This window comes from Capra hircus, chromosome 28 (assembly GCF_001704415.2).
Source record: "Capra hircus breed San Clemente chromosome 28, ASM170441v1, whole genome shotgun sequence".
NCBI classification, from domain to species: domain Eukaryota; kingdom Metazoa; phylum Chordata; class Mammalia; order Artiodactyla; family Bovidae; genus Capra; species Capra hircus.
This window is the reverse complement of record NC_030835.1, coordinates 10,660,251-10,685,201: the sequence shown is the minus strand read 5'-3', so window position 1 is coordinate 10,685,201 and position 24,951 is coordinate 10,660,251. Positions and strand designations below refer to the sequence as shown.

The window sequence follows — 24,951 nt, the reverse complement described above, 5'->3', positions numbered from 1 at the left end:
TTTCTTTCACTGACTCTCAGTTGCCACAGTCTCTCGGTCCGTCTGTCCATTTGCAGGGCCTATGGGGCAAGGGACAGTGAACACAAAAGCCTCAAAGGCAGACTTCTGTTATATTCAAAGAAAAACATATGGCGGCTCCTACTTTGGAGTTAACCACGTTTTAGCATTTACCCCTCTTTTCATCTATTGGGACCCTCACAAAATAGAACCGGCCTCCCTTGGCGAAGTCGCATCTGTCCCTCAGGTCTCCAGCCCTGGTTGGGGTGTGTTCAGACTTCACGCCCCACCGCCCCACCAGCCGGGGTGCGCTGCCAGCTGGGTCCAGCAGGGGGAGCCCGCGAACAGGTCGGAGGAGGCGGGATGGAGGCGGGGCCGCGAGGCCGGCTGGGCCAATAAAGGCGGCGGTGCGCGGCAGCTACTGACTCTGCCCTCTGGGCACCAGTGACCCTGCCTTCCGTCCTCTCCGTTCGCCGGTTGATCTCTAGCTCGGACCCGCGCGCCCATGATGCTGGCGCTCCGCTGCGGCCCCCGCCTGCTCGGCCTGCTGTCCAGCCCGCGCTCAGCGCACCTGCGCCTCCCCGCGGTCCGCGCTTGCAGCAGCGGCAGCGGCTCCCGCGGCCCGTCCTCTTCCTCCGGGAACCCGCTCGTGTACCTGGACGTGGGCGCTGACGGGCAGCCGCTCGGCCGCGTGGTGCTGGAGGTGAGGCCACCGGACCGGACCGCGCTGGACTGGGCGTGGGGGATGGTCCCGGAAGAGCCTTGGACTCCAGGCCGGCGCTGTGCCTGGCTCACTGGGTGACCTTGCTTCCTGCCTCCGGGCTCTGGGCCTCAGTTTCCCCATCTCTTAAGAAGGGCCATCGGACTGGTCTCTCCAGGCTTCCCCTTCGGATCTTTGGACTAGTGGAGGCGGGAGGGAAGGCGCGTGTGGAGGAGAAAGCTCAAGGTCAGATCGTAGGCTAGGAGGGTCCGCCCCGCTGGCCGGCCGCGGGGCGTGGGGGGGGGGCTCCGAGACTTAACCGGGTGGGCGCCTAGGCCCAAGCTTCGAGGTGGGTGTCAGGGGGCTCGGGGGTCGGGGCGGCGGGCGGGCGGGAAGCTCACGTGGTGGCCCTTGCAGAAGGCGGAGCCGGCCCCAGGCCCGCCCCCTGCTATCGGGCTGTCCGGAGAGCTAAGGTGGTTTTGGGCCGCCTCCTCTCCCAGCAGTTCAGGCTGGCCTGGCCCCAAGCTCCAGCCACCAGACAGACGTGGCATAGACCTCTTGGGGTCAGGGCACTGTGCTCAGAGCTCTTCGCCCCAACTCCAACCCCAGCCACCCTCCCAAGGTGACACAGTGCCTGCCCCAGCTCTGTGGGCCTTTTTGAAAGACAAAGCAAGAAACCTACACAGTCCAGAAACAGAGGGGAAGCTTGGGTGTAGCCTTCAAGCCCATTTTAAACAAAGGTGTCTAAGTTAAACCTCGGTTTCCTCTTCTGGAAAATGGAGAGCACCCATTTATTTTAAAGGTTCGGCACCAGAGTGGCTCTTGCAACTGGGAGGCAAGAGGCAGGCTTGGATGGGGCTCCTGCCTTCCCTTTTCCCGACCCTCCTGCCTCTCTCTGAGCCTCAGTTTCCCACCTGCCCACTGGGGAGCTTGGACTGGCTCCCCCCTGGGCCACCCTCTCCAGGCCCTGGGTCTCTGATGCTTTGAGCCCAGCTGAAGCAGCTCTGCCAGTTCTGCCCCCAGAAGAAGGCCAGGGTGGTGTTGTCATCTCTTCTGACAGATTGGGAAATCGAGGCTGCCCCTCCCAACCTGCAGTTCAGGAAGCAGCTGGCAGAAATGATTGCTTAGGTGGCCTCCCACGGAGGATTGAGAATGACAGGAATGGTGCTTTCCCTGGCTCCTGGACCGTGTAGGGGGTTGGGTCCTTCCTTCTCCTGCCTCTGGACTGAGCCTGTTTTCCCTCTCCTTTCCCCGCAGCTGAAGGCAGATGTCGTCCCAAAGACAGCAGGTAAGATGAGGACCGGGGCCTTCTCAGTCTAGGTCACATGGAAGAGAGAGGGGCATGGCGAGGTGGGTGGGATGGTGAGAGGAGTCAGGGCGGAGACCTATGGCCAGATGGGAGTACACCACCACATGTGCTCAGCTGCTGGGGACCTTGGAGCAGCCGCCGACCCTCTCTGAGCCTCCTGGTGTGCTCAGCTGCTGGGGACCTTGGAGCAGCCTCCGATCCTCTCTGAGCCTCCTGGTGGAGGGTGGACTTACTTGGACTCCTTGCCCCACTGACCCGGTGCTACTCCTGCCGTAGTGCTCAGATGCTGACGTCAGGGCACAGGATGATTGGTCCCAGGTCACACAGTCAGCAGAGACCCTGGGGCAGGGCTCTTTGCATGTCCGGGGGGTGGGTGGGTAGAGAGGGCGCTGGCTGGAACCAGCTGTGGCCCCTGCACTGAGGCCTGGCCCTGCTGACCTGCTTTTTTCCTTCACCTCTCGCTCCCCCCGCCACCCCAGAGAACTTCAGAGCCCTGTGCACCGGGGAGAAGGGCTTTGGATACAAAGGGTCCACGTTCCACAGAGTGATTCCGTCCTTCATGTGCCAGGTATGGTGGGCCTCTTCCTGCCTCGACTTCTTCTGTAAGTGGCATAGTGACAGGGCCACGTTGGAGAATGTCACGGGGATTAGCCAGTGTGTTTGTGCCTGGAGAGTACTGGATGGAGGGCAACCGCGGCCATTCGCTCAGCCTGTCCTCTCCTGAGAGTCTGGAGCTTGTCCTGGCAGCCATAATGCCTTCCCTGCCCCAGGAGCTAAGCAACAGGACAAGCGGCAGGTTGGCCCTGCTTGGCAGGGCTGGGAGAGTGGAGCGGCGGAGGGAGAATGGCATCGGGGTGTGGATGTGCTGGAGGCTTTGGAGTAACAGCGTATTCGGTCTCTGCCCACAGCCCCCAGTGTGTCCCATCGAGCACTCGGCATAGGAGATGAGGAGGAAGGGGAGGAGGAGGGAGGCCAGGCACAGACAAGAACACGCAGGTCCGGACTTGGAGCCTCTCTCCAGCATAGGGCATCTTTCTCGGTTAAATGCATTTGCTCTTTAGTCATATGTTCGGCCTCTTTTCAGGAGCATTAGCTTTGCTGTGTTAGAAGTTTTGTGGGTAGGTGTGGCAGGCGAGAATTTCCGCCGGTGCCAGGGCTTGAGCCATGCTAAGGGTTGTCCTGTGTTAGGTCAGACCCTGCTAAGACAGGGGCTCATGTCTGAGGCCAGCAGGCCTGGAGGCAGGAGCAATGGCTGCCATGACCTCTTTGAAGTCCTTTCAGCTGGGATTTCTGTCCCCCAGTTCCCTCTACCCTAACCTGGTGGCTGTTATCACATCATGGTGAGTGGCATGGGTTGGGGCTGGGCCTGCTGACGTGTTGAACATGAGGAATGCAGCGACTGGAGGGGGTTGTGGCTGTGGGACAGGCCTGGCCACAGCCCGTGGCTCTCAGCTCCAGAGGCCCCCAGCTCTGCCTGAGGCTGTAGACTGAGCAGGAGCCGAAGCGGATGTCCAAGCTGGGCTAGGATCTTACTCTCACCACAGTAGGCAAGGGCAGGGACTCCAAAGCTGGTGAGCTCTTGGAGGCGTGGGATGGTGGCACCAGGCACCGGAGGCCTGGTCCTCTCTGGGGACACCTTATTGGCATTTGTGGATGTTTCAAAAGCAGGGCTGGCACCCTCTCACCCGAGGAGGTCATCTCAGGAAAAGAGCAATATGATGGGGGCTGGGGGCTGGGGCTGACAGACCCTGGGCTCTTCTGTCTGTGGCTCCTTGTGGAAGCCTCGGGCAAGCCGTGAGGAAGACCACCAGCCCTGGGTGGACTTTGTCCTAGGCCGGGTGAAAGGGAGATGCTGGGACAGGAACTGGGGCTCAGCAGAGGGACCTGCCTCTGTGCCAGCTGCCCACAGACCACCCTGGGGAGCAGGGACTCCTGGCCTCCTCCTTGTTTACCCTCCAAGAGTTGTGGGTAGAAAATTCTAGGTCTCTTAAAAAGCAGCTCGAAATGGCTGAGAATTTTTAAGGATCATTTAAAATCTCACTCAGACAAAAATGAATCATTCGGAAACCAGGGTAGTTATTGGGGCAGAAAGTATTAACCCTTTATTCTGTTGTTGCTTACGTTCCTTAGCATTATATTAGCCCTTCTATCATTGGGTGTTTTCTGACCCCTTTGGCTGAGGGCTCCCAGCTGGGTGGGCCCTGGGGGGCTGGGCGCTGTGTCCCAGCATGGGAATAGCACCCCTCTGCCAGCTCTAGTGGCGACACTCAGCTAGTGCTCCGTGTTCACAGGCTGGTGACTTCACCAACCACAACGGCACGGGGGGAAAGTCCATCTATGGAAGCCGCTTTCCTGACGAGAACTTCAAGCTGAAGCACGAGGGGCCGGGTGAGTAAGGCTGTCAGTCCCCACCTGGGCATGTGCCCTGAGCTGTGAGCCTGGCGCTGCCACCCCAACAGGCCTGGAGGCTGCAACTGGATGGCTCCACATCTAGGGACACATCTTCCTTCCTTCAGGGTGATGGGTGGGCTTACTGGATTGTCCCAGAGGCTTTTTCATCCTGAGCTCTCAGTTTCGAAAACAAACCTTTCTTTGACCACCATTCTCTGAGAGCTGTTAAGCAAAGCCCTAGCTTTGTGTTACCTTTAGGACCCAACGTGCGATGTGGAAAAAGCTAGAGTTCAGGGCTGGAGGTCCTGCCCCTGCTCTACCACTGAGAGCCTCCAGGAGGCCCTTCCCTCCTGTGTCATCAAGGCGGACACGCCCTGGGTGGCTGTGTGCTCTGGGCTTGGCTCTCCTTTTCTGAGCCCCAAGTATCTTCAGCCGCAAGCATCCTTCCTGTGGTGTGCGTCATTCGCTCTTGAACAGTTCCCAGGTGAGATGCCTCCTGGTGCAGCCTGCTCATCTCGCTTGTTTTCGCAGGTGTTCTGTCCATGGCCAATGCGGGTCCCAACACCAACGGCTCCCAGTTCTTCATTTGCACCATAAAGACAGACTGGTGAGTTGGCCAGCTCCTGGTCCAGGCCCTCAGGGTAGCAGGGTGGCCTTGAGCTGGAGCGGGAGGATAGTTTGAGGCCAAACTCTCTGCTCTGGGGCAGTAGCCCTCACCCGGCTGAGTGTGTAAGAGGAGAAAGGCCCCGAAAGGATTGAGGAAGAATTTGGGTTATTTTGCAACTCTGTCTTTTATCGGGCTTCCCATTGTTGCTGTAGCTGGAATTTCTCAGTGTTCTGAGCATGCACACGTCCACACAGGAAAGAATTCTCTTACCAAATACATTGGGGAAATGCTGCAGAACTTACCAGGCCTCGGGATGGCTTGTGGCGGAAGCTTGCTCACTTGGTTTAACCTGCTGGTTCCCAGCTTATTTAACTTTGGGCTGCACCTTGGATAATGCTGCAGTAGACAGCATTTGGATATCATACCGGATTTCTCATCAGGCATTCGCACCAGCCTGTGGCAGCCACCGGCCCCGCTGGAACCCTCTTTCCCATTGCCCTTGTATTTTAGGGATGTCTTCCCGGGTCAGTTTCCCACTACCTAATCAGTTTTCGCTTCCCAGAGTTCCCTGTGTCCTCACCCTGAGGCATCTCAGCGGGGTGAGGGGACAACAGCTGGCCTGGAGCTAAAACTTAATAAAGCCCGTTTCCAAGGACTTTAGGGAGACCCAGGTGGTGGCGGATACTAGTGGTCTGTAGCCTCTGAGCCAGAAGGGACACGGATGTTGGAGTGGGCAGGTTGTTGCTGGCCCTGCCTGCCCTCCTTCTGTGAAAACCCCTGGTGGAACCCAAAGTGTAACCAGTCTTGGTTGGTGGCCCTGAACTGAGCTGCCTTCTAGATTCTCGGGACTCTCTCAGGCTGAGAGCTGCTTGGGACTCGAGTGGGTTCACCATGCATATCGCCTTGGCTCTCACCTCAGAGTTCCTGACAGTTAAGGCGGTTCCATGAGGCCTTTCCTGGTGCTCCAGTGGCTAACAGTGCACCTTCTGATGCAGGGGGTACGGGTTTGATCCCTGGTCAGGGAGTTCATATCCCACATGCCTCGTGTCCAAAAAAAAAAAAAAAAACCCTTAAATAAACCCTAGAAACAATATTGTAACAAATTCAATAAAGACTTCAAAAATGGTCCACATCAAAAAAAAAAAAAAAAACTTAAAATGACTCCATTTACACAGACTTATTTCTTCAGAGTAGTTCAATAATTCCATCATCTCCCTGAGCAGAGTTAGAACAAGCCACTCTTTGTAGGTGAGGTTCCCAGGATTCAGGTTGAGTGGCCTGGGCCAAGGTCACACAGCAGGTGAGGCAGAACACAGCCTGGGAGGGAGCCGTCCTCTGGTGTGTGCTGGGGGACTCAGCAAGGCTCCACATGGGACCTGTGAGAGGTTGGGCCAGCTTTTCGGTCTGAGTTCCTTTCAGAACTGCTGTTTTCAGTAAATAGTTCCATGACCAAGGGACTGTGACCCCGGGTGACATTGCAGCACTCTCGTTTCTGCTTACCTGGCTCACCTCTCCTCCCAGGCTGGACGGCAAACATGTTGTGTTTGGCCATGTGAAAGAGGGCATGGACGTCGTGAAGAAAATAGAATCTTTCGGCTCCAAGAGTGGGAAGACATCCAAGAAGATCGTCATCACAGACTGCGGCCAGTTGAGCTGACCCTGTGCGCTTCCAGGTGACCCTGTGTGCTTCCAGGAGGCCTCTCAGGAATGTCAGACCCCACAGGACCCACCGGGCAGCTTCCCCAGTGCCCTCCCTTCCCCAGCGCCCCGTTTCTGGACACCCATCGTGGATACAGTGTCGCTGCTCCTTGTAGTCATCGCCTGTGACCGCCCGGCTCAAGTTCACCCGTGCCTCGGGCACAGATGATGAGTTAGCTTGGAAGGCGGTTTCTGCCTTTTCTCTGACCGCAGGGGAAAGCCAGTTGCTGTAAAGGGCTGTCATATCTGTTTAATACTGTCTTTCTGATCGGAATAATTTCACTAGACTCCCTGGAGCTGAAGCTGTGACGCTAACTACTCCAGGCTGTGGTGTGACCTGAGTTGGAGGCATGGACCACAGACCTACGGAGCTTGGCCTTCGGAGCGCACTCTAGGCCTTTGTGACGGTCCCACGGCCGAGGCCTGTAATCCCAGCCACTGTGAATCCCTTGGTTTGCTGCTCTTGTATTTGGGGAGAGCCCGTGGGGGTGGAAGCAGCTGAACCGGGGGGCAGACCCGCTGCAAGCTGTGCCTTGTCAATGTGAATTCCCAGGTTGAAAATACAAATAACCTGTAAGTGCTATGTGCTCTGGAAGGAAGTCAAGGTGTGTTTTCCTGGTGGGCTTTGATTTGTTTTTCCTGTGTGTTTAATAAATTAAATCTATTGATTATGTACACAATATACTTTTGGAAAATTTCTTTATGTTCACTTTAGATGTGAAAATAAATCCTATTTTCTATAAAAGACTGTCTGGTGTCCATGCCTTTAGCAAGCACTGTCTATAACACAACTGTTTGGAGCCAGTGTTTATTGTTAACTGCCGTCACTCCGTGCTCTGAGCAGGGCCTTTTCGTGGACTTGCAGTCCACCAGCAACCTCTGAGGGTATTCTTGTCATCCTGTTCAACAGGAGAGGAAACAGGCTCAAACAAACTGTCTCAGCACCCACGGCCCACCCGAGCGCCCTGGTGTGCCTCTGGGTAACTGAGCCTCAGTTCTGCTCAGCAGAGTAATGGGATAACAGTGCCCAGCGCACAGGGTGGTGAAGGCTGGACATGATCTGTGGAGAGTACACAGCCTGGGCCCTGGCACATGGTCTGGAGGGGCAAGGGCACCATTTCTGGTGTGCCTGGGTCTTAGAAAAGAAGGAGCTCTGATTATGTTGGGCTAGATGTGGACTTTACTTCCCTCTGTGCCATTTAAATTTGGAGTTAAATTTGGAGTTACAGGGGTTTCTAAATTGGCATGGGGGCCAGATTAAGGGGTGGGAGGAGAGTAAGAACTTCCTTAAACAGCCAAGGGAGGACCGTCTGAATAATAGAAGTTCCCTGAGTGTGATGGTGTGTGGTCCCAGGTCCTTGTAGTCATTCTCAGCTCACTGTGGCTGGACTTTCTATAGTGGCTCAGAAGCAAATAATCTGCCTGGCAATGCAGGAGACTTGGGTTCAATCCCTGGGCTGGGAAAATCTTCTGCAGAAGGAAATGGCAACCCATTCAGGTATTCTTGCTAGGATAATCACATGGACAGAGGAGCCTGGTGGGCATGACTTAGCAACTAAAAGCAAAAAATAAGTAGAGGGTTTGGGTCATTAGAGTCATGGAGAGTTCCTATGAAGTCAGTTCAGCTACGTGCGTTGGGAACTCAGCTTATCTAATAGTTCTCAAACAGCTCTCAAAGAGCCTTGAAGCGTCCTCCGACATGAGCACGGCCCCTGAACCTCCCTTCAATCGTTCAGTCGCTAGGTTGTGTCCAACTCTGCAACCCCATGGACTGCAGCATGCCAAGCTTCCCTGTCCTTCACTTTCTCCTGGAGTTTACTCAAACTCATGTCCATTGAGTTGGTGATACCATCCAACCATCTCATCCTCTGTCAACCCCTTCTCCTCCTGCCCTCAATCTTTCCCAGCATCAGGGTCTTATCCAGTGAATGGGCTCTTCACGTCAGGTGGCCTTTCAATCATAGATACCCTCTCATGTTTTCTAACAGGGATCTCATTTGAAGAGTGGGATCTCGAGCCAAGTGTCAATAACAGTTAGTGGTCAGTCCATCCAGCATTTTACAGATGGGTAAACTGAGGCTTCCAGAGGGGTCACGGCTGCCAAGGTGACTTCCTGAGTCAGTTGGCAGAGCAGGGGCTCGAATCCTGGACCTGACAGACCAGTAGGGCTTTCCATGGGAGGCGTTTCCACAGACTCCTTTGTCTTCAGATCACACACATTCAGAGCTCTTTGAATTTCTTAGGTCAAAGCCATGATTTCCGTCCCTGTGGTTTCCTCTTGACCTCTGGGGATTCTGGGAGGCAGTGGTGCAGTTGGCAAGTGTGAGGGCCAGCCCCTTGAGGTGTGACCACTGGACCCCTGGTGACTTCTGAGGGTCGCAGGGTCACAGAGCCTGTGGGGCATGTGTTCAGTTCACAGAGCATTTCCTTTTTGACAAGGAGGAAGCATATGTGTACATGCGTGCATGTGTGTGCGTGCCTGTCCCTTCCATGCAGAGGAGTCTAGTGTGGTGTAGGCGAAGAAAGTATTCAGGAATTTCCTAAAAACAGAATTTCCCAAAGGTGGGACTGTTCCCTTTGTTTCTTTTCCTAGAACTCTTGCACAAGGGCCCGAATTGGTCTTACTATACAAAGCAGAGCCTGCGCAACAGACAAATTAAGACGCTGACCTGTTGCTGACGCACAGTGCCTAATGCATGAAGGGAACAGTGAGTCATACACATGCTCTCACAGATGGAATCATACGTGGATGTCATGTAAACACAATGTGTTTAAATATCTGAAATAGCAGTTTTCTGAGACAACACAGGAGAGCTTTTCACACTGACTTCATTGAACCTTTAAACCATGAAATTTTTGTGCCTTGTTTTGCATCCCTGGATATGTTCCAGTGCCTCCTGGCTTATAGTCTATGGGAACTTGAATAGAATTAGTATTCGGCTGTTGTGTGAAAATTGTATAAATCTTACTTAGGTTGGATTGGTTCATAGTGCTTTTCAGGTCTACTATACCCTCCCACTTTTCTATTTATTCTATTAATTTTTGAGAGTTTGATATTGAAACTCCAACTAAAAAAAATCTTGATTTATCTACTTAAAAATATTGTGATATATAGTGGAACTATATGTAACCTTGTATTCTCCAAGTGTCTTGTAAATATGTTAATGCTTTCATAATTTAAAAACTAAAAAATTATAAAAGCTAAAAAAATTGACTTCATTGAAGTATAATTTACCTGCAATAAAATTCATACATTTTAAATGTACAGATCAATGACTTGACAAATTCATACACTGAGTAATCGCCACCAAAGTAAATTAAAGAACATATCTCCATGAAGAGATGGAAAGCTCCCATCTTTCCAGAAAGCTACCTCTGTGCCTGCTCCCAGGAACCCAGTGATGCTGTCTCTGTGGATGCCTTTTACCTGTTCTAGAACTTGGCAGAAACGGAATCCTACAAGATTTACTTTTTGGGTCTGACTTCTTTCATGTAGCAAGTATGAGGATGTGGAATTTAACACACTGCTGGGCTTTATAGAATGTTGCTCCGTGAAATGGAATGTCAGTCAGTGCTCCCAAGGTCTGGTAAGGTCTAAAGCAATGCTTCTCCTAGGGATCATGCGGTGCTGAGAGAACATGCAGATTCCCAGGCCATGGCTGAGACCTGTGGAATACCAGTCTCTGAGGGTGGAATCTAGGTCTCTGAATTTTCAGATAACAATTCAACTAAAGTTTGAGAATTTGAGTGTAGGCGAGAGGGGGCAAGGCTGAAAAGGGAGGCCACCAGACCACTGGAGTCACGGTTAACTTGCGAAACACTATTCACTGTGTCTCTGGGAAGCTGGAGTAAGACCCTCCGCCTGTAAAAGATGCTTCACTGGAGTTTCTAGGTGGACACTCTTGGGTGATGGGTAGGTCAGCCTGTTCAGCCAAGTTTTGTGGGGACTGGTGGTTTGGGTGGGCCCAGACAGGAGAAAATTTCTCAGTGAACAGCTTCTGGAGGCCACGAGTCAGATCTGTGTCTGAAGTCCACTGGAATAGGGTAATTAGAGAAAGTCTTGGTTCCATGCTGAGTGTTCCGATGGCTCCATATATCTGCGAATATACTGGAAAAACACTGAATTATATACTTCAGGTGGATGAATTGTATGACACATGAATAATATCACAATAAATCTGCTTAAAAATGTGTGATATAAAGTCTCAGAATTCTTTGGGTGTGCAAGCTGTTTTCTCTGAAGTCCTGTCCTTCTGGAAAATGCTGAGATTTGACCTGGTGATGGAAGTCTTGGTTGGTCTTGGGTATTACCTTTCAAAGCACCCATCCGTGGTGAAGTCTGGTCTCAGACACAGAAGGGTGGGCTACTTGCACAGGCAAGGGAGGAATGGAGGGACTGGAGGGTTCGAGTTGTTAGTTTCATTTGGGCCCAAACAGATGTCCCCATCACGGACTTCAGGATCCAGTTCCTTTCCACTGATGCCCTTCACGTGAAAGCCTTAGCGAGACGGTGAATTCAAACGATACTGTAATTCAGCTGATTACACAATTAAATTTTTGTTAGATTTTAAGTGATGTCAGTCCATTTCTATGAGAAATGAAAGATGTTTTCGAGTTGTCATGGAAGCTTTCTGGTCCTCAGACCTTAACATAAGCCGAGAATTAAAGGACCTGTTTGTCATTTTCTTTTGGTAAGCAATCGAGCGTGCTCAGAATAATTCTCTGCACAGTGTGGTCCTGATGGTCGTGGATACTGCCATAGCCATCGTGTGTGCAGCCACCTGGCTTCCCAAGGCACGTGCCTCTCTCGTCACTTAACCGCAGGTGACAGCTCTGTGGTGTCACTGCATGCCATGCTTCACCATCATTCCACTTCCGATTGTTCAGCTGTGCCTTCAAGCCCAGGGGCACAGCCAAGCACATCTCTAACTACCATCTTTGTAGGGTTATCTCCTAGGATCACAGCCAGTGTCAACACGTTGGTCAGGGTCCAGACAGAATACAGAAACAACACAATGATTCTAACACCGAAAGTTTAATACAAAAAGGTGTTAACCACACATGGGTTTACCTAACAAAGTGTCTCTCTAGTGCCCTCTACTGATTGTGTGTGTGTGTGTGTGTGTGTGTGTGTGTGTGTGTGTGTGTGTTGCTCAGTCATGTTCTACTCTTTCCCACCTAATGGACTGTGGCCCGCCAGGCTCCTCATTCCCGTGAGATTCTCCAGGCAAGAATACTGGAATGAGTTGCCATTTCCTTCTCCAAGGTATCTTCCCGACCCAGGATAGAACCCGGGTCTCCTGCATCGAAGGCAGATTCTTTAATGTCTGACCCACCAGGGGAGCCCCTCGGCTAATAAAGGTTAATATAACTTCAGGTGGCAAGAAACAATGGTTACAGTGTCACAAACAGGGTAATGGAGGGAAGAGTTAAAAGACAAGGAACTTGTAAGTGGTGGCATTGCTCTCTTGTCTAATCTGACAAACTCTGCCATTCAATTAAAAGTTTAGGCCACTTATATTCAACATAATTATCAGTATAGTTAGATTGACATTGACCTCCTTTCTATTTGTTTCACCTTTGTCCCCTCCTCACCTCCTTTTGGATTGAGTTTTTCCTCCCAAATGATTTCACTCCACCTCCACTATGGACGGCTCAGACTTAATTCTTCACTTTGCATTTTCAGTGGTTTCTCTAGGATTTACAATATGTAGCTTAATTTATCACAGATTACCTGTAAATAATATTGTACTACTTTATATATGTGTCAGAATTGCTAGCCTTAATGGCAACTTCATGTTTAAGATTCTGAGGAACATCAAACTGTTTTCCAGAGTGGCTAGAAAATTTTATATTCTCACAAACAATGTATAAGCATTTTGATTTCTCCATGGCCTCACCAGCATTTTTATTATTCATCTTTCTGAGTCTTGACGTCAAAGTAGTATTTCATTGAGGTTTTGATTTGCATACTTCCAATGGCTAATATTTTTGGGCTCCAAAATCACTGCGGATGGTGATTGCAGCCATGAAATTAAAAGACACTTACTCCTTGGAAGGAAAGTTATGACCAACCTAGATAGCATATTCAAAAGCAGAGACATTACTTTGTCAACAAAGGTCTGTCTAATCAAGGCTATGGTTTTTCCAGTGGTCATGTATGGATGTGAGAGTTGGACTGTGAAGAAAGCTGAGCACCGAAGAATTGATGCTTTTGAACTGTGGTGTTGGAGAAGACTCTTGAGAGTCCCTTGGACTGCAAGGAGATCCAACCAGTCCATTCTAAAGGAGATCAGTCCTGGGTGTTCATTGGAAGGACTGATGCTAAAGCTGAAACTCCAATACTTTGGCCACCTCATGCAAAGAGTTGACTCATTGGAAAAGACTCTGACGCCAGGAGAGATTAGGGGCAGGAGGAGAAGGGGATGACAGAGGATGAGATGGCTGGATGGCATCACCGACTCGATGGACATGGGTTTGGGTGAATTCTGGGAGGTGGTGATTGACAGGGAGGCCTGGTGTGCTGCGATTCATGTGGTCACAAAGAGTCGGACACGACTGAGCAACTGAACTGAACTGAACTGAATAACTAAGGATGTTGAGCATCTTCTCATGTGTTTATGGACCCTTTGGACATCTTCTTTGAAGAAATGTCTATTCAGATATTTGTTGATTTTTAAGTTGGATTATTTGTCTTTTTACCATTGAGTTGTAAGAGCTCTTTATTTTAGATAAAAGTCCTGACCCTAGATCCTTCTACTGTACCAAACAGAAAGGTAATTAAGAAAAAAAAATTGACTTTTAAAAACAAGAATGCCCATGCTGTTCAATAGGGAATTGATAAACACATCACCTAACAAAAGAGTACAATCAGCTGTCAGTCAAATGAAGCAGATTTCTGTGCTAGCAGGGAAAGGTGATGGTGAGAACAAGGCAGGTTATGGGACAGCATGTAAAATATAACCCAGTGTGTGTGTGTGTGTGTGTGTGTGTGTGTGTGTGTACATTACAGATACAAATATTTTTACAAGCAAAATGTCTGGGGAAGGTTAGGGCCAAACTCGACAGTGGTGTCTCTGGAGGAAATTAGGCTGCTAAGAATTTCACATCCTCCTATTTTTGTGTTCTTTCCACTTCACATTGTGTATCTATTATTTTTATAATCAAGAAGGAAAACTCAGATATTACCACCTGACAGTTTTACTGAAGCAAAGTTGCATGAGGCCTGGGTAGAACTGTGCTGTAGTGGTCAGGACTCATCTCGGATTTGAGAGCAAAATGATAAATCCCCTTTTGACCCCTGTGCAGACTTGCCGCCTGCAGGAAGTCGCAGTTCTCAGTCGTAACCACCAGGAGGCAGCAGGGGACCAGCCGATTCCTGCAAGAGGACAGGGGGCGAATTTTGAGCTGCCAAGGATATTGAGGGAAAGAGATCTGGGCCAAGCTGTTTGAAGCAGTGTCCACTGTGGGGTCGGGATGGGTCGGGTTTCCAGAGAGAGGAAGACCAGTTATGTGCTAGGCAAAGTCACTTGCTGCAGCACAAGGGGGAACCTCAGGCAGAAGCCCAGTCAGAGCTGAACAGGCTGTGGGTGTCTGGGGAGGGTGCGGGGAGGGGCCACAGTCCAAGGACCAGACAGACTCACATCCTGTCCTGGGGCAAAGCCTCATCTGCCGCCTGGTTGGTATAAAATTTTCAGAAGGCCTGGCTCAAGGTGCTGAGAGGTATAATAGAAGGCAAAAGACAGAGAGGGAATCATGAGGGGTGGGGGGAGGATGGCATTTCAAGGGCAGCACAGACAGAGGGAACTGTCACCTCCGCAGTAGCTTAAAAATGCTTAAGCACATCCCAGGTGTTTAATCATGACAATGACCCTCAGCTGGGGGACAGGCAGTATCAGTTCCATTTTACAAGAGAGGAACCTGGGGTTTGGGGTGGGGGAGGCAACTCGCTCAGCTCCGAACGACAGCTGATGAATAGTGAAGCCGCAGTTCTGCGTCTGGTCATCTGACCCCAGAGTCCTTGCCAGGATGAACTGAGGGGTGCTGAAATGGAGGCCACAGCAGGTACCACAATCCTGGACATGCAAGGCAGGATCTGGATCCCAAATTGCCCCACAGGCTGCAGTAGCTGGGTGCAGAGGGGTGGCGGTGGCTGGGCCCTGACCTCCGGGGGTGACCAGAGGAAGGGAGCTGTTGAGCAGGTGGGCGAGGAGGATGCTACTCAGCTCCCAGCATGGAGGGCTTGGCGTGGACCTTCACTTCCAGGACCAAGAGGGAGCATGTGGGAGGGGAATGGGCATGAAGACAGGGCTCCAGCGGGGGAGGGTTGAGGTGGGGGCAGGGGAGGGCTGAGAAGCGGGTGCAGGGGAGGGCCAGATGGATGATCGTGCAAGGAGAGAAGGGACAGGTTGCCGGCCTGGCTCTCCTGGAGGTAGTGGAGGTAGCAGCAGGGCTCCCCTTGCAACTGGGAAACAGGCCCCCAGGGAGGTTTTCAAGAGGGTTGGAAGGGGGTGGAGACCTCGTGGGGGTTGTGTTCTGTGTTGCATGGCTTGGCTTGAGTTCTAGCTTCTGCCCAGGTGTGCAGTAACCACCGCAGCAGCTGCACCAGCTGGTTATTGGCTCCAGACTACCCCAGGAAGGCTGACGGGCTCATGTGAGGTGTGAGGGGCCCAGAGACCTGGGGGCTGAGGCAGGCCGGCTCCACGCCTGGCTGTCTTGGGCGGTGGCACAGCTGCCAGAGGCAGGGACTAAACCCTGGACCTGACATAGCCCTGGGCTGAGAGATGGGAGGAGGGCCTGGGAAGGGGCACAGGCAGAGGCTCTGCTGTCATCAGCCGTATGATCTTGGACAAGTCTGTCAACCTGTCTGGACCTTGGCTTCCTCTTCTGTGAACTGGGGCTCATGCAAGCACCGAGCTCACGGAGCCGTGGGAAAGACCAAGACTGACGATGCACGTGCCGATCACGCAGCCCAGCAGCTGGCACGTGGATGTTGGGCAGACCTCACTCATTCATTCCACACTTAACCTTGTGGTGAGCCAGGCCACACCAGCGCTGCAGCTGCACAGACTGTGGGGGGATGGTGCTGCATGAGGGCAGGGACAGGTCTGGAGGCCCTGCCCCCACGAGGCCCACGCACCTCCTTGGTCCAGCTGCCTTGAGCTCATCTCCTGCCCATTAGTGGAACACAAAGTAGAGCGTGTAGGGCAGTGGATCCCCAGGGTCCCGGACCCCCACTTCAGACGTGGTCACCATTTTGTCGGTCTCGCTTCAGCAACCCCCATCTATATTCTGGATTATTTGAGAACAAAGCCAAAGCCTGGGCTCTGTCTCGCTTCACCTTCAACACGCGTGTCTAACAGATGAGGTCACTTTTTGCACAACCCTCATCACAGGCCACTTTTCACAGGGCCCTCATCACACCTGACAAGACATGACTTCGCTCCACTGTTCGCAATACGAGGACAGGCTACGGTCAGTGTGTTGGACCTGTGTTTGGAGCTTGACTTCTCTCACCCACTGGGTGGTTCCAGAGACCCTCTGGCTCATGGCAGGGAGGTACAGCCTGTGGGGAAGGTGGCAGAGTCACATGAAGTCCATGGCCCTCTGGCCGGGAGTTTCCTCCTCTCTAAAAGACCCTTGGCTAACAGGAGTCAGGGGGAGGGGCTGCCCTCGGGGCTCCCTAACCCCTCAGTACTCCCAATGGGCTGCAGCTGTGCATGTTTGTGGTATGTGTGTGTAAGTGTGTCTGAGAGTGTGTGAGTGCACGTGTCAGTGTGTGGATATGTGTTAGTGCAAGCAAGTACAAAGAGGTATGTGAACGTGTGTGTGTGAGAGAGAGATGGGGAATCACGAGCCCAAGCCTCTAACTGTTCTGCAAAAATGTGGAGAGGTGTGAGGAGGGGCCTTTGTGCCCAAGGACAGGCTGTTCCTGGCTCCAGCCAGAGTTCCAGGAACAACCAAACCCCTGCCTCCGGCTGCGGGAGCCCTTCCCCAGTCGTCACCGCCTCCATGTCAGCTTCTCTTGCCCCGTCTCCCCTCCGAACACTAGGCGGGAGGCGGGCCAGGGAGCAGCTGGGGTGGCCTCTGGATGCCCGACCTTAGGTTGTGGGGAGCTGGGGTCCAGTTGTCTGGGAGCAGGCAGGACCTGACTCCCCACCCAGGTCATCACGGGGCCCAGCCCTGGCTCACCCCTAGTTGTTTGCTGAAGGCCTGAGCACGCTGGTGGAAAGGCACTTGGAGTCTCTGGCTGGAATCAGAAAAAGCACACAGCATGGAGATGGAAGGACCCGTCTGCCAGTCTGGGGCATCGCAGCCTTCCCCGGGCCTCAGTTTCCCCACCTGCTGTACTGTTCTCTGCCCTGGCTCCTGCCTTGACCATTAGGAGCACATATGGGCCCCGAGGGACAGGAGAGGCGTGTGCCTAAGGCCAGGGCCCAGGGCAGCGGGAGCCAGCGAGAGGAGGGGCCCTTGGCACAGAGCGCCCTCTGAAGTCTGCGGTCGGTCCCGCGTGCCCCAGCTCGTAGATATAGACACGGGGGCTCCACGCATGTGTTTCAAGAAGAGGGTGGTGCTAGGAGCCTTGTCTGGGCCCCACGAGGGTCCCCTGAGCCCCCAAGGCCTTTGGTGCTGAGGTGGTGGTGGTGGCAGGGTGGTTGAGCACATATTCTCCATCAACTCCACGCTGGGGAACTGGCTGCTTTCCCTTCCCTGTGTCTGGTGTCTTACACCAAGGCCTTCATGGGCTGGAGCTGCCCGCTCCCCAAACCACCTCTGCCCTGGAGCCCTCCTTGCCCACCTCTGCAGCTGTGGCCACAGCACGCTGCTCGGGGCTGAGCCCCGGCTCTGCCTCTGAAACACTGCACCAGGCGGTGATACCTCAGGGTTCAAATCCTGCTCTGTCGCCCAAGTGATCTCGAGTGAGCCCTTCTCTCTGGAGGCCTCAACTAGGGGTGTGAGGGTGGCGGGGGATGCCAAGGGGAGAGAGGCAGGGGTGGGTCAGAGCTGGGCCCTCCCGTCTGGGCCCACTGACGCCCCTTTCTGCTGTGGACTCCACTCTCTCTACTCTCAGCCGCCAGCTGCTTCTGGACGTGGACATTAAGTCTAACCGGAAATCCTTCCTGTCCAGGGGAATTACTGGTTTCCACGGCTCCAGGAGATGTCGAAATGCAGGCCGTGCTTGCCTTGGATTTGTTTTCTTTCCACAGAAAACAAAGCAAAACAACGGGCGCGTGCACAGGACACACAGGGCAGAAAATTGAGTTTTAGACTTGACTCCTCAGGCCCAGGACGGGGTCGCCCGGCGAGTGAACAAGAGAACCAGCTTCCTGGGCTGGAGGCCTGGTGTCCCCGTGGACACCCTGTGTGACCTTTGGCCTGAGCCACAGACAGTGGGAGCAAGCGATCCACAGTGCTGGCCCCCTACCCACCACCCTGCTGCCAAGCTGGGCTGACTTATCCGCACAACATCCCCGTGGAAGCCACGGCTCAGAGAGGCCAGGGCAGCTGCTCAGCGTCACCCAGCTGTGGGAGACAGGACTGATCTGGAAGCCAGCACGACGACACGGGGCCCAGGGCCACTGAGATGGACAGGCCCCGAGTCCTCAGACCTGCACCGGGAGCGCAGCCCTCCCTGGGCTGCAGGTGGAGAGGCCCTCATTTGGGGGCTTATTCTCTTCCCCGCCCGCTCTTCTGGACTGGATCCCCTCTCTGCTCACTGCTGGGCTGCAGTGACGCCCATCTGCCCTGCCGACATTTCACAAAGCCTGAGGCCAGGCACCCAAAAGTGAATTCTTTCTTTGTGCCAAAAAAGGGAAAGGGCTTGATAGATTTCAGGATTCACTGTGCACCCCAAAGAAGGCAAGGGATCCTGTTTCTGGAGTCAGGGACCTCTGTTCCTGCCTGTTCCCCACACTTCCCCATCTGTGTTTCCTGATTCCAAGGAGTTACATCTTGTTTTCTCTGCCCCATCTCAGAGGCTGCAGTCTGGAGGCATGGACTGGCCCATAGACATGTCGGAAACTAGTTGCCAAAATTTAAAAATTCCACATTACAACCTGGACTTCTAGTCTCCCCTACCACCCACTTCCCACCACACCCCAGGCGGTGTATTCTTAGCAGCAAGTGCACGGAGCTGAGGATGTGGTGGCCTGCGGGGAGGTGTAGCTCCTTGCCCATGGTCTCCTCATTCCCATCCCCGTCAGCCCCACGGGACCATAATGCCCATTTCCAAGCCTGATGCTTCTCAAGCGTGCATGTGGGACTGACGAGGGACTCTAAGAACGTCAGGGAACCCAAGTCTGTGTCTCAGCATCCATGGGGTGGGATCAAGCCTTCCGCAGGTGATGCTGGTGAGCAGTCAGGCTGAGAACCACAAGCCGCTGACCCCGAGCGGAGGGGCTCTGTATGCAGGTGGCTCCTTAAGGCTCACTCGGCTGTGGCTCCAGGCTCTGTGAGCCATGGCCCTCGGTGAGAGCCCCACGTCAAGACAGCCCAGCCTGGTCCTTGCTCAGAAGAAGGGCCCTCTGTTTCCCCTCCCAGGGACTTTCCAGGAGGTCCCGGACACTTGAGTCTGCTCACTGTGGGATACTCGGCATCTGAGGCCCCAATCCTGGGCTTGGAGAGAAGGCCAAATGGGAGCTGCAGCGGAGGCCCGGGGCTGCAGTCCCTGAGGAAGATTCACTCCTATATATGGTCACCGGGAGCCCCGCTGCAGAGCGAGCCGTGACCTAATGTGCCGACAATCTCGCCCAGTCTGGGGCCCTGCCTGGGAAGGACCCTCGCCCCGGAGAATGTCTGCTTGGGGACAGAGGGGCTGGGAGAAGGCGAATGCTCGGGGTAGAGACAAGGTGAGACAAGACATCCCAGACACCCAGAGACCAGAGGGGCAGCCCCAAGGCCCCCCACCCCCATGGCCTCCTGCGTCTGTGAAAATGTCCAGCTCCCCACTGATGCTCTGTGTAGACAAGGAAACCCAGGAGCCTCTCTTGCTTTTTAAAGTTCTTTTAATAGAGCATGAAAAGGCTATATCTCTATAGGCAGGCCGTATACAGATTCTCCAGGAATAAGGCACACGACGGAATGCCATCCCAAGGGCAGCCCTCAGGAGAGGTTGGGAGGCTTCTCCACGCACCCTCCGAGCTGGCCCGCGGGTTCTGTTTGTCTTTTTAGCTGGACACACACATATTAACAGATACAGACACCGACAGGGTCACCACACAGGAGTGGAGGAGGTTGAACGGGGAAGTTGACAACAGAGAGCGGTGAGCTCCCTAAGACCGGACGCCTCCCAAACGTCAGGGTTAGTTGTCACTCTGGGCTATGATGTAGTGATGCTGGATTTAATATTTGTTCCAAGTAGATTCAAGTCCGTTAGATGCTGGAGGGCAGGTCTCAGGGCTCTGGGTGGCAAATCCAAGTTCAAAGAGCGCAGGGCCCTGAGGGATGGCTCAGACGGCAAAGCTCCAAAGAGGGAGGTCGGAGAAATCCCCCTCCTGCTTCCTCTTCCCTCCCTGGGCCCTGCTGACTGGGAGCCCTGGACCAGGCCAAGGAGGCCATCTTTGGAGCTGGCCGGCTTATGGAGAGGCTACCGTAGTCACATGTCGCCTCCTCCTAACCTGGCTCACTTCTGCCCCCCACAAGATTAATAACGATGATAACAAGATAATACTAAGAAGGTGCAAGAGAATGGATTCTAATGCTGTGCTATCCTCAGCTGAAGAGGCTCAAAGGGTTCACCATTCCCTTTTTCACTAAGTATCTAATAATAGCTTCCCTTACAAAAAGTAATACTTTCCCAAATACACATATGTATAAATACAGGACAGGAACACATGAATAAGTCTAAGCACTTGAATAATATGCTGGCTACCTAATACTGATATTTTCATCCAAGGAAAACAACAGAGAATAACAATAATATGGCTTAAAGAATTGCAAAGATTTTTTTTTCCTCATCAGAATTATGTACCAACTTCATATAATATTCTATGTAGACAATATTTCCTTCTTAATGTAATTCAGGTGCAGACTTTTTACAGACCAAAGCATAGTAAAAAAAAAACAAAAACAAAAACAAAAAACAAACCAAAAAAAAAAAAAACAGGAAAAAGAGAAAAGTTCTCACCATAAATATTTTCTTGCAGCTCAACCAGAAGGTTTGCAAAAAATACTTCCAGAAATCTTCCTTTGATATTCTATTGCCCTCAAGCTCTGAAGTTTTGAAAATGCCTCTCTTTTTGTTTAACCTCAAAAATCAAGCAATCATATTTTTCTTTTTCTTTTTTTTTCTTAAAAAAAGCCCTCAAATATATACAGACAAAAATCACTGTGAAGTTTTCGGGAGAAGGTAACAAATTCAGTGTTGTGAGAAAAATTGGAAACCATGCAGAAATTTTAACATCCATGAATTTTCGTTTCAAAATACACACATAGTATTTTTTTCTTTAAAAAAAAAAAAAAAGGAATTCTGTGTCAAGTATAACTCAAAATAAATACAAATTCACAAGTAGAACTATTGAATACTTCATATTGGGTAAACACGGTTATCTCCCAACTGGATCGCTAGACCTACTAACTGCAAGCGATTGTCCCTTTTGAATGTACTACAACCACACACTTTCTTGTCTCCTGGGCACCCAGGCCCTCTGAGCACTTAATTCTTACAGCACCAGCCTGGACAGCAGTGGTTCTCGCTGAGCCCAGAGAGCTCCCCAATTCAGCCAAACAGTACCGGAGGGGGTGGTGCAGAAGGGCAGCCTCAAGGGGAGCCCAGCCCCCGCTGGCCGGCTCCATACAGATGGTGGGGTGCAGCGGCTGCCAGCTGGACAAGCCCACTGGAAAGGTCAGTTTGGGGTGATATCCCTTCCCCTCTTGACCTGTGGAACGCCCTGGCCTCCAGGGGTCTGGAGCCTGGGTTCTTTCTAGGGTGTGGGCTTCCCCCACAGCTGCAGCCCAGGCACTCTGAGACCAAGGTCCCCCCATGGGGCCAGGTCCCTGGAAGTGTTGAGCCCAGTCCACACAGCAGAGACCGGCGCAACGTCCACGGGAACAAATGTTCTCGTTAGCAGGGTACCAGTCTGACTGACAGTAACAGCTTCCCCTCCGGGAAGGAGAGCCCTGGGCCAGGGTGACTCTGGCTCACCTTGACACCATGGAGCAGGCAGGGAGCAGCCGGGAGGCCTCCTCAGGGGCGGGCGCTGCGCATGTTCACAGCCAGGGACCTGCACTCTATCCCTGGGGCCGGAAGGAGGCGGCTATGGGGCTCAGGCTGGAGCAAACACTCTCTTCTTAAGTGCTCAGAGGGCATGGCCTCCCCCACAAACCTGCCCTGCAGCCCTCTGGCTGCACACACACTCACTCCATCTCTTCGTCTCACTCCCTGGACCCCTGATAAACACTTCGCTGTAACTCCTCAGTTGTACAAAGCATTTTCATTTGAGAACAAAAGGCAACCGGACACAGGTTGGGTGTCCTTGAGCTGTGGTAAACACTGAATTTCAGGCCCATTTCATGGTCTGATTTTTTTTTTCCCCCCACAGAGGCATAATGTTGGGGCAAAAATCAAGTGACTCAGCTCTGACAAGCCAGCTACCCCCCAGCTACCCACCGGGAGAAAGGAAGGGTAACATAACAATAAAAATAGGGCTTCTCACTGGGAAGGTGATCCCTCCCGCTAGCTGGGACAGCATGGCCCTGGCCAGTGTGAGCGCCAAGAAGCCTCCCCGTCCCCTGGGGAGGTAGGAATCATCAACCCGGCTTTGTAAATGAGAGGTTCTGAAGCTTGTACTGGGGTTGCCTATGTAAGGGGGGGACACTTCTTCATGTTTGCAAGGTAGGGGACTACAGGAAGAGCTGGGGTTTCAGGGGCAAACAGGGAAGGACCAAGGTCCTTCCACATGACTTATTAAGTGACTGAATGGCTCCCGGGGCATACAGGATAGTGGGTTTACAGGACCTGGAAACCCTCTCCAAATAAAGCTCTCTGCTCTAGGAGACGGTGTGCAGCCAGGACGAACCCCAGGACCTCAGAACACCTCTCTGCTGTCATCCTCTCATGGGATGAGTGGAGAAACGGAGAGATGAGAATCCTTCCCAAGACTCCATAGGGCATCACTGGCGGGGCCCGTATTAGAACCTGGGACTTGGGTCTTCCAGGCCTGTGTACTTCCTGCCAGAGTGGCTTCACTGCCAGGTTCTACAACCTCCATCCGGGGCTGGCCCCCCAGCAAGGGTGGGAGGGGAAGAGGGAGGGAAGGGAACGGGACAAACAAAATCTAAGCAATAGGGGAAGTATGTGGCGTGGGTGAGGGGTGGAGGCGTGGCCTGACATGCACCAGGTCACACCTGGGAACACTCTGCAACATTCGGTGCCTCCCTGTCCCTGACCCCTGGGGTTGTGGGGGGTGGGGTGCAGCACCCAGGTGCCAAGCCAGTGACATTAGAGGCGGTCAGATTTAGGGCTCAAAGTGGCAGGGGGCAGAAGTGCCCACTCCCCAGCAGCTGCTGGAACAGGGGTCAGCTCACCATGAGTGCTGACTTGGAAAACGGGCTTTGCGAGAGTGGCTTTTCACACAGGGCGAACTGGAAGGTTCTGGGTGGGAGAAGGCGGCCTGGCTGGTCTCGGGGAGACAGTCCCCTGCAGGCTCCAGGATTCACAGTAAATTTAGTGCACTCATGGCCAATACAAGGCTGCTCAGCCCAAAGGGAGTCTCAGAGGAGAGCCTGCGGGGGACACTAAGGACTCTGTGAGGTCCTGTGTGCCGACCTCTGCTCGCCCCGACCCCTTCACACAGACCCACATCCACTGTAGGGAGTCTCAGAGACTCAGCCTTCTGGGGGCACACAGCGACATCAGTAACACTGTCAACATACATGAGCCGAGAATCTAAGAGGCCACCCCCCTAGACCGGTCAGCCTGCGAGGACACCCCCGCACACGTGCAGGGGACACGCGGGGGTGGCGTCTTCTCTGGCGGGCGGGCGGGTGGGCGGCAAGGCCGGCGGCCAGGTCACTGCACGCGCCGGCAGTAGTAGCCCAACACCTTGCACTTCTCACACAGATGCTGGGGGTGCTCCTTGCTCTGGTCGGACACATCCAGGCCGTCGGGCTTCTCCAGGGGTCTCTGCAGAGAGGAAGGAGGAAGCGAGCCCAAGGGTAGGGAGGAGGGGGTGGGGAGAAAGAAACACCAAAGTAGGGGGAGTGAGACAGATGTGGAGAGAGGGCAGGCAGACAGGAGGAGGGTGACAGGGACAGGGAGGGCGCAGAGAGAGGGCACATGAGCCTGCAATCAGAGGTTGCTTCCCAAAGCGCCCAGGACCCTTCCTGCCTCTCGCCTGCTGCAGGTAACACACGTGTCCTGTGAACTGAAGGGCACAGGCCGAGGCCTTGAGCTGGGAGCAGGGCTGTGGGAGGGCGTCTTGTACCCAGAGCCCCAGGTCTAGACACCACTTTGCCCACCACCTCCCAACACCCCACCCCCAGCCAGCACTCTCTGAGCCGCCACCATCTGAAGCTCACAGATGGTGCACAGACGTGATCCAGCTGAAGAAACGGAGGCCCAGCTCCAGGGAGACCCAAGCTACATCCCCTGCTTCCCAGCACACACTGCTTCTTCCCAAGCCACTTGTCACCCCACACCTGCTCCTGTGGCCTCAAGACTCAAGGGGAGTTTAGGGCATTCTCTGGTGGTCCAGGGGTTAGGATTCGGCGCTTTCCCTAAGGGGGCCCAGGGTCAATGTCTGGTCGAGGAATTAAGATCCTGCAAACCATGTGGTGCAGCAAAAAAAGAAAAAAAGACTCAAGAGTTCAGCCACGAAAAGGAATGAGTCTGAGTCAGTTGAAGTGAGGTGGATGAACCTAGAGCCTGTTATACAGAGTGAAGCAAGTCAGAAAGAGAAAAACAAGTATCATATGTTAACATGTGTATATGGAATCTAGAAAAATGCACCTATTTGCAGGAAAGGAATAGAGATGCAGACACAGAGAATGGGCTTGTGAACACAGGAGGGTAGGGTAAACTGAGAGTGGTGCTAACATATATGCATGGCCGAGTGTAAAACAGTCAGCTAGTGGGAAGCTGCTGCATAGCACCGGGAGCTCAGCCTGGTGCTCTGTGATGAGCTAGAGAAGCGGGGCAGCCGGCCATGGGAGGGAGGCCCCAGAGGGCATGGGTCTGTGTATACACATAGCTGATTCCTGCTGCAGCACAGAGGAAATCAACACAACATTGCAAAGCAACCGCCCTCCAAT

General features: G+C 53.2%; 2 protein-coding genes across 2 annotated transcripts in view; one reads left to right on the top strand and one right to left on the bottom strand.

The window, feature by feature from the left end:
- On the top strand, positions 382 to 7,447 carry PPIF (peptidylprolyl isomerase F). The gene is made up of 6 exons (XM_018042255.1): positions 382 to 700; positions 1,955 to 1,985; positions 2,486 to 2,574; positions 4,298 to 4,394; positions 4,929 to 5,004; positions 6,526 to 7,447. Exons 1-6 carry the CDS (start codon positions 503 to 505, stop codon positions 6,659 to 6,661), a joined length of 627 nt encoding a protein of 208 aa, XP_017897744.1. The 5' UTR covers positions 382 to 502; the 3' UTR covers positions 6,662 to 7,447.
- ZCCHC24 (zinc finger CCHC-type containing 24) overlaps positions 19,689 to 24,951 on the bottom strand; it is a 65,914-nt gene continuing 60,651 nt past the window's right edge. The window contains exon 4 of the mRNA XM_018042253.1: positions 19,689 to 23,824. Within this exon, the coding sequence (XP_017897742.1) occupies positions 23,711 to 23,824 (114 nt within the window). The 3' untranslated portion in view covers positions 19,689 to 23,710. The remainder of the gene's footprint in view (positions 23,825 to 24,951) is intronic.